Source organism: Zootermopsis nevadensis, unplaced genomic scaffold, assembly GCF_977971745.1.
Source record: "Zootermopsis nevadensis isolate Lab colony 2312 unplaced genomic scaffold, Znev_1.0 Znev_ptg000061l, whole genome shotgun sequence".
NCBI classification, from domain to species: domain Eukaryota; kingdom Metazoa; phylum Arthropoda; class Insecta; order Blattodea; family Termopsidae; genus Zootermopsis; species Zootermopsis nevadensis.
In genome coordinates, this window is record NW_028259192.1 from 23,658,805 (window position 1) to 23,668,110 (window position 9,306).

General features: G+C 38.7%; 1 protein-coding gene across 6 annotated transcripts; it reads right to left on the reverse strand.

Annotated features, from left to right (window-relative positions):
• Positions 1-255: 255 nt before the first annotated feature.
• TyrRS (Tyrosyl-tRNA synthetase) lies at positions 256-9,290 on the reverse strand. 6 transcript variants are annotated; one of them, XM_022078226.2, is made up of 12 exons: positions 9,192-9,285; positions 8,544-8,867; positions 8,234-8,458; positions 7,725-7,900; positions 7,376-7,497; positions 5,946-6,086; positions 5,601-5,786; positions 4,602-4,823; positions 4,129-4,242; positions 3,828-3,978; positions 3,298-3,436; positions 256-2,989 (listed from the first exon to the last, which is right to left on the reverse strand). In XM_022078226.2, exons 2-12 carry the CDS (start codon positions 8,805-8,807, stop codon positions 2,879-2,881), a joined length of 1,851 nt encoding a protein of 616 aa, XP_021933918.2. In that variant the 5' UTR covers positions 8,808-8,867; positions 9,192-9,285; the 3' UTR covers positions 256-2,878. The 6 variants fall into 6 exon arrangements, with proteins under 6 accessions (XP_021933918.2, XP_087197201.1, XP_021933923.2 ...); XM_087341075.1 differs by having other exon boundaries at positions 8,234-8,455; positions 9,192-9,284; XM_022078231.2 differs by having other exon boundaries at positions 4,129-4,239; positions 9,192-9,284.
• Positions 9,291-9,306: the final 16 nt, after the last annotated feature.

The following is a 9,306-nucleotide window of genomic DNA, read 5'->3' on the forward strand; positions in this document are numbered from 1 at the left end:
TCGTAATGTGCGTTGAGCAACACAAATCTGTTCCACACCCTATTTCCGTAAGATCCATTTTAATATTATCCTCCTACCTGTGCCTAGCTCTTGTGAGTGATCTCTTCCCTTCAGGTTTTCCAACATGTGTAATGCCAAGTAGACGAATGTCCTTTCAAGGAGCAGGACTATTTGCAGGCATCGGAAAATAAATTATTTATTTGCAGAGTGTCCATATAATCGTTGTTCACTGTAGGTTCAATGAATTAAAATGAGTATTTCAAACAGGAATTTAATGGAATATCTTGTACAAAAAATGTATCTAAATATTTACTTGAACAAACTATTAAATCATTTCCGAGGAATTAGAGCTCTCGAGTCATACACAAATAGTGCTGACTTAGGCCCTTCTCGCAGAGCATAAGAATACGTATAATCAACTTGAAATGAGTAAGACAAGGCCACGGCCTATTTTAAGACAAGTCCTGCAAGGACTGATGAAACCTCTTGTCAAAACAACAAAAAGTCATATGCTTTTTAAGTATGTAGAATACAATGTAATTAATCTAAATACAGGTAGCCCTCGTTTTGCGCCGATTCAGAATAACGCCGATTTTGAAACCAACAAGTCAAAAAATATATTTTTTACTATTACTTATAACGTTTTAGAATGTATCTCGTACTGATTCTTATACTAAATCGTAATTCTTACGTCGCTGATTTTGAATAAAAATTCATCCCTGCAATTACGTATTTTTCGTCAACGCGAATTCGCTCCAATGAGATCGATAAATCAGAAAAAACCTGTTTGTTAAATGGAAACTTTTGCATATGCAAGTTTGCTCTTATGCAATTTCATTCCTGGCGCTTTAAACTTTCAAAGGACTAATTTAATCTCTGCGGAGGTACCGGGGTTATTTTTACTACGCGATTTTCTGTAGGTCGGCGTCTTACATTTTGAATGCAACTATCGAATAAGAGCAGAGATGACTGTACACATTAACCACATGAAATAATCGCGGGGACCAACGAATTGCCGATTGTAAGTGTATAAAATATATTTTTTAAAATCCCTTTATTTTATTTACGTTATTTCGGAGCTTTAAACGTAATTTCATTATATTACTCGTCAATGTTTGGGTGCTGGGAACGCGTGTCATTGATTTACATTATAAAAGAGTTTCAATTTACGCCGGTTCCGTTTACGCCGGCGTAAATCGAGGGCTACCCGAAAATTCCCTTCCTCTTTCTTTACAGAGATTGTCATTAATGACTGACTTGTTCTTTTAAAAGAATAAGTCAGAGTACTTAGAGAGCGCACGACCTTGGAAGATTTCACTCCTCAGCCTCTATCAAAAAAAATAAGACGTCTGTTCGCTTGACAGAACTCTTTCGAACCATTCAACAATTCCACGACAAATTACAGAATAAATGAACTGATTCCTTTTCAAAAAGGTTATTAAGGCTTGGAATGCATAGCGAAACGTTGCTCACAAACTGATTTCCACATCTTTTTCGTAGAACTTAACATTTGCCGCGGATTTTATCAACGCTTCCTGCAGAAGTTTTACAAAAATTTTAGTTTCTGAATTTTACTTTAAACCTATTAAAATTCTTGCATTACCAAGCGTGTCGCTATAAATTCTAAGAATATTATTTTTTGATAATTAAAACCAAAACCAAATTACCACATTTCTTTGATTTTTAAGACACAATTTTTTTTCTTCACATTTTAAAATTTTCTGAAATCAGGTTGCGTCTCTTACAGTTGACGGCGTCTTCAAACAGAGAAACGCGGCGACTCGGAAAATGAAACTCGCATCACAAATTGCATGAAGCAGCAATTAATTTGTGCAGGTACGTCGTACAGCATGAAAAAGTGAGATTCGACGGTCATTAGGAAGTTTCGTGTAACGTGTCTTAACTATCTGGTACGTACATAAATTAAAATTTAAGTAACAAATACGAGGCATCATCTTACACCTAGTTCTAATAAATGAGTCTCTTAGAGAAAAAATCCACAACTTACAATCAAAAACATTACAAATTTAATACTGCGCATTCATCTCCTCAAAAATAACACTTTTTGGAAATACGTATTTTTTAAAAAGTACGTAAGAAGAATTATAAAATGTTTTAAACACTGAATTTTCAGTGCACGCAGCGAAATTTGTAATAATTCTACCCATTTCTCACATTAACGAAACGGAATCAGGCAGTCGCCCAGGGCATTTTCAAAAAAAATTTATTCCTTATTTTTGGTGTGATCTGATAACCGCATTACGACGTAAAGTCATTTAATTTGAAGGGCTGACACGTATTTTAATTCAGTTGTTCTGAGAAACATTACACAAAAATTACTGTAACTGAATTACGACGTTTAACCTCGAAACACACCGTCGCTGCATCCGAGAGACGGTTCTCGGAAAATGGTCCAACTTCGCGGCGGCCAGATCGCGCTCTAATCTCGATAAGATTGCGCTGTGAAGTGCACGGCTTCTACACTTCCGGTGCCTTTGGGTCTGGAGTTTAGACGAAAAATTTGAACGACGCTGGAAAAAATGCAAATCTTCGGTCGCTAACCGACTGGAAATGACTTGAGAGCTGTAACGTCTTTAAGACTCGACAAGATCTCGCAGGTGGACAAAGGAAACTGAATGAACGTGAATACAAATTTTCTTACTGGAATCCTGTTGAGAGAGAAATACGGAAGCTCTTTTCGCACCACAAAGTACATTTTCCTAAAGAACTTCAATGCAAGCTGATGCCTCCATATCTGTTTCGTCTGCACAAATTGAATATTCCGTTAAGCCCAACAGCAAGAATTTCTTTGTAAGTTCCACTTCAGGACAATATCGAAGTGCCCCCGTCAAACTACATTTTATGACGAGGCGCTGTCTTATTTGATGGGAGCATTTTTGAGAGACTTGGACGTAATCTTGCCAGTTCGCGTGGACAAAGCATTGCCTTGCCACTGAGCCTCGCAGTTGGTCGTCGTCTTTAAATCCACCTGAAAAGAGAGAAAACTTTTTCCAGATACAGGGTAGACTTGTTGGTACCTCCCAAGAGTTGTAATCCCATCCCATCAACATGGGAGACCGCGAAACAAGTTTTCGCGGCCGTCAGTCGGCGCTGTTTCGAGGCAGACAGCACTGAACGGAGGAATGATAAAGTTTCGTCTCTAGTGTCAATACTTTGGAATCCATTATCAGTTAATTTGGAAAATTAGGTAATAAGAAAAACAATTTTGAAAACCCTGTTAATCCGAAGACCTCTGCAGTATTATTTTACAATATAACAACATATTGTACTCTGTACCTGCAATTTTTCCCAGATCTTCTTTTTAGGGTTCAGAACGTCGTCCGGTGTACCCGACTCGTAGCCTTCTATGAGCACGCGTTCGCCAGGCGAACTTCCCGCAGGTGGAATTAGTGGTTCCACAGCTTTTGGTTCATCCCTGCAACGTGACAGAAGACAAGTCTGTTAGACGCCATAATCAATATCTTGTTCGTACCCAGATTCACGGAGGACAAAGTGGCACTGGGACAGAGTCCTTCGGTTCTCACAGACATGGTTTTACGCCGTCGTAACAAACAACAAAGTTATCGTAACAATAACGCTCATATGAAGTATTTACGTTGACATTTTGCGTCCGTTCTACTACGAACATCTTGATATCTGAGACGTCAGTGAAAACGTCAATGTTGATCTTCAGAGTTGACACCACATGGACTTGTAAGTAGATACCCAAGTTTCAGAGGAACATACTGCCTCTATTTTCAGAGCTCATTCACATGGCGTTACTATGTAGAAGATCAGCAGTGACACTACGATATTTGTTTACTTACGAAGATGCACAAAGTACCATGCCATTTGACTCAATTCCCCTCATTTTGGCAGGCTTCAGGTTACATAAAACCACCACCACACGGTTTTGCATCTCTTCTATTGGAACATAGTTCACCAATCCGCTTACTATTGTGCGGGGCGAGGATTCACCTGCAAGTGTGTACCATATATATATATTCGGGCATTTACGACCATTTTCTTGCAATTAAGGCGACTTCATAGCCGCAGAATACTTTATACATAAAATAATGTTTGAAACTGCGAAGGAACCATTAATAATGACACGAATCTTCAACTTACCTACGTCTATTTTCTCAACATACAGAGCATCCGCATCCGGATGCTTCGCAACTTCCACAATTTTGCCTATTCGAATATCCAGGCGATGTGGCGATATATCACCTGCAGGTACTTCTAGGCACACAAAGCAAAGCACATTTTAAACAAAATCACGCTTTTCAAAAATGACACTGAATTTTGCTCTTTTAGAATTCTTGAAAATTAAATATATAATTTTTATAATTATAATTACAAAGATAAATTTGTCTCTGGGGAACAACCTCAAAAATCAGACACAAATGATGTCAGTTTTCAAGCAAAAAATCTTTAATGCTGAGAACAAGAACATTAGCTTAAGATTTGTGTCCGTCAGTAATTTTGGAGTCGTCAGGATAAATTTTACAGATTCGATTCACGGACCTTCTGAAGGCAGGTCGGAAATGAAGTAAATCTGGTGAACAGCGCACGATATTCTAGCAGTAACGAGAGCTTACTCGGTTTGCTCGGAGGTGGGTAAGCTTTCTCAGTTAGCATCTTAAGTGCAGGGTCCTCAAACTTCTTCCTTATTGGCTCCAGTAATCTGTTAATGTAGCCCTCAACAGCAGCCTTTAAGTCTCCTGGATGCACTTCCTCTCTTCCGAATGCCAGCTCCAGTTCTTCATACGTTTGATATGTAGCGTCTCCACCATAAGCAGCGTCACGGGAAACTCTAAATCCTACAAAGTACGTGATGCCAATAAAATATTCTTCATCATCTTTCTGACAGACAGAAGGTGAGCCAAGCAGTGGGAGAATGTCAAACATTTATTACCCTCAGCATTCATTTGGTAACCTGCACCTTGTCGTGGTGGTGAGGCTCGAGTACCTCGGTGACCCCAAGAGCTACTGGTAGGGCCTCCCTAGCCAGATTGGTCGAGGGGGAGAGGTCGGACTAAGACAGGTACCCTGGTCCTCCAGGTTGGGGGTTGGTCGCAAGGCTAACAACCTTGCACCGTAAAAAGGAAGATGTTTCGAAACCTCGACCTCGGACAGACGGACCTAACAGGACCGAATGGAAGAGGAAACTTGAGGAGGCCGTGGATCGAATACGGACCGGAGAGCCATTGAAGAAGAAGAAGATTTATTTGGTATCTGACATATTCAGTTGTTATAAATCTAGCCCAAAGTTGTATTTTCTTTTAGTTATATTACATCTGTATTATTATTAAATTTTAGAAACCAACTAGCGACCTTCAGTCTTAGAAGTCAGATCTACGGCTTTAATTTGTATGGCTCGCGCGATGGAATTCTTTGAGCTGGTTCCTCACCTTCCAAGCCGTATATTCATCGTCAGCTACAGGACCGTCCGTTTCATTCTTTCATAACACGTAAATATTAGGAAACTAAATTTCTGACTGGCATGCATAAAACAGTGGGTGGGAGGATCATTCGAATCCGAGGACAATATCCGAATGTTTAATGATGCAGACGTGCGATGTTGATAATTACCTTACCTTCATCTTGGCTGAAAAGGTTGAACAAGACATGCTTGACAAATGCCAGCACACCGTTATCAGCCACGTTGCCTGGCTCGCAGAAAGCTTTCTTTAGTTTCTTCTTAACGGCTGCTGGACTATCAAGAAGATCTATCTTACTGTCTTCTTCTGAAGATGACATCTTCCCTCCAGCAAGTCCAGGCACTAAAATTTATTAAGATTTGGATTCAATAACCTGTATTTTGGACACGTGTTCAGACTAATAAAGCAAGACGCCTCCCACTCAACAGTAAATTTCACAGGAAAGAACATCCTGGCTAAAATATCAAATTTTCTTTACCCATCAGTCTGTAATACGCATACCCATTGGGTTCATAAGATGTATCCTCTTTGCATATCCCAGCTGAGGTAGATATTTCTCTGCAAATGTGAATATTTTTCGCTGGTCCACTCCTCCGAATTGAGCGTCCACATGTAAATACTCTTCATCCAACGCTTGTAGTCCTGCATATAATAAATATCATGAAAAAATATTTACGGATATAAACAAGTACTAAAAAATTATGTTTTTAATTACAAATAATATCAGGAAGCTAAAAGAATTGAAATATCAATGATATATTACAATTAGCTTCACTATACGAATAAGAGGAAAAAATATGATGTAAGATTCTTACAACAAATAACAATGATTACGAAATAGTTTACAATTTAAACACGAATGTAGAGGTTATATAAAAATGTATATAGAGATAAATATTTCTTACTGTAAATGGATTATTTCCTTAAACAGCGTTAACCAGTTGATCTTTGTAATGGTGAAGTGCTGTTTTATTTGTGGTACGGACTGAATTATTAAATATTATTTGGACGAGCTTCGGCTTTAGAGGATTATAGCGCGATCACAATATTATCATTAACACTTTCTTATGTGACAGTTATAAAATTACTGAAGACCATAAAAACATAAAAATACTCATCTCATCAGCTCTTAAATTTGATATTTAAACTACTGAAATCTCTTTGATAAAATTAAATAACTTCACTCATAACTAACTAGCTGGCTGAACGAACCCGGAGATTCATCACTGAACTAACCAAAGACCTCCGTCGGACCCTGTCCTGTGCCAACAAAATCCAATCGCCTTCAACTCCTATCTCCTGCAGATCCCACTTGATATTATCCTCCCATCTACGTCTAGGTCTCCCCAACTTCACTCATATAATAATAATTTTTTGAAGTAGAATTAAATGCTTACATGATTAGTTTTAATTAAAATAAGTGTTTAATTACATATTTTCTTGCAACAAAAAATATATTAGGAACAAAACTGCTTCAGTTATGTTTCTGAAACTTCCGATGGAATTCCAAACTTCTCTATGCTAGTATTGTATCAATTATCTCCCTACGGTTGTCCCGCGCCGTATCCGTGCGGTCTGAGGCATCATGCTTCGGACCGGTGACACGGAATGCGCGCTGGTTTGAGTCTCGGAAAGAAATTTCTCATGAGATTTTCGACCGGTGTATGGGACCGGTGCCAACCCAGCATCGTGAGGATATTGGGGAGCTACAATGAGTAGCGTAATCCGGTCATAAAAGCTAGCAATGTCTGGGGGTTCGTCGTGCTGACCACACGTCACCCTATATCTGGTTGGATGATCGTTCACCTCTGCTTAGGCATGTGAACGTGAGGCCAGCGGTCAGCCAGTCGGCTTTGGCTCTCAGAGGGCCGTTAGGTCACGGATTATATATCTCTCTACGGTTGTTTATAAACACATCTAAATTTTGCTACCTGGATAGAGAAGCCCAGATAATAATGGATGTTCAACTTGCTTCACCACTTCGGCACCAGCTTTCTTGGCATCATGCTCCGTAATAACAGAGCTTAGTCTGTACACATCCAAAGTATACTCCCTGCAAAACAAAACATATTCAAAGATAGCGGTCATCATATTCAACTCAGCCTGTTTTGATAATTTTAAGGTTACATTTTCAGCATTAAAAGATGTTCATAATAATGAGTTTGTGAATTCTATAAATTACATGGTCACACTGTAATTATGTAAACTTAACGTGTCCGAACGCAAACCTCGTCACTAATGCGCTTAAATGGAATTCCATGTTTTGTGTAAATTAGGCACCTGGATAGCTGATAATCTGTTCCTTTCACAAACTTCAACTTTTCTAGTGGAACACCAATAGTCTCAAGCATGGCCTTGATAACTTGTTCATAGTACTCTGACCGTCGCGTCAGCAATTCCCAGGGGGCTTTCATGTTGTCCAGGTATGCATGCAGATCTGCAAACAACACTGTCACCTGAAATTTGAAGCAAACAAAAGAATGAAGAAGAAATTAAATTATGGTTAACCCTCTTCCTTGGGGATCTCAAATCTCAGCTGTAAATCCAGCTTCTTTTTGGTTTCCTTCAGTAAATCCAGGCAGAGACCTGGACAATACTATGAAGTTGCCAATTTATAAGTAATCGTTCTGTCATGCAAAATGCTTTTCAGCTGTCGGTACAACTACAAAGCGTAATTTGACATCACAAAGTTATTCATGCCAATGTACAGCAGCACCTTTTATGTGACACGTAACATTTTACATAAACAGCCAAGTACCTGAAAGAAACTGTAAATTTCCTTTGTTTACCTCACAGTTTGCTCTCAAAAAGTCCGCTATTTTAGCCATTGGCACAAAGTAAGCTACATGAGGTTTTCCAGTTGTGGCTGTCCCCCAATAGATTTTTAGGTCTCTTTCCTTCAGCACTTCAATCATTTTCTCTTCCCCTAGTACTTCTTGCAGGTTGCGTGAAATTAGAATTTGTTTATTCTCCCATGACAGAGTATCGCCACTTGGAGCCATGGTGCTAATCTCCTGAAAAGAAAATCATAAATAATCCTATAATTTATCTTTGTATATCTGTAACACATTTCACATTTTAGCCACATTAGATTCCCACCTCCATTGATTTAATGAGTAAGGTGCAGGCCATGAAATGGTCCATGTGCTGTGGGAACTTGTCTTTTTCTACTTGTTTAAAGCTTTGAATATGTTTAAACCAGCGAAGGATGTGTGGTAAGTTCTGTGGAGGAGGAAACTGAGAAGACAAGATTCTATACACATAGCAATCTGCCTGTGTTGGTGAAAACCCATTCATATAGCTGAAGTTGGACAAATGTTCATTCAACTTGCTAAAAAAATCTTGTATATCAGATACATCCATTTCGCCTCAAAAAATACTTCATCAAAGATGTGGGTTTGATCTTAATATACCCATCACCATCTGCAAGCAAAGTTGAAATAATATTACCACAGAGGATCCATAATCACAGTGATTATGTTTTATGTAACACACAAATGTAACATAAAATTGTTTTCTTTGACATGCTTTACTCATCAGGATGAATCTTGCATATAACACTGCAACAAGTTATATTAAATGTGATATGTAGGCCAGCCAATTTTTATTTAAACAGATATTGAAAAATCTATTAAACTGTACGTGTGACTGTTATAATAGAACATTCACGTAGGCTTCACCTTCTTGACGTCAATGTACACAACCAACATACTGAACAGTAACAACAAGAAGGCAACCTCAAATTACCTAACAGCTGTTTCTATTGCCACCAAGACCTGCCGCTGCAGTAACACATGTCCGCATCGCAAAACGAGTTGTTTTTGTTTCGTCTTTCATTATTTGCGATTAGAGGGCAGCAGAA

Excerpts from the sequence above, each read along its gene's own strand:
- TyrRS (XM_022078226.2), bottom strand. The coding sequence starts at position 8,807 with ATGGATGTATCTGATATACAAGATTTTTTTAGCAAGTTGAATGAACAT. Across the intron at positions 6,087-7,375 it reads ATCTGGGCTTCTCTATCCAG|GACTACAAGCGTTGGATGAA; the intron begins GTAGCAAAATTT and ends TATTATATGCAG. Across the intron at positions 3,437-3,827 it reads ATGGTACTTTGTGCATCTTC|GGATGAACCAAAAGCTGTGG; the intron begins GTAAGTAAACAA and ends GTCACGTTGCAG.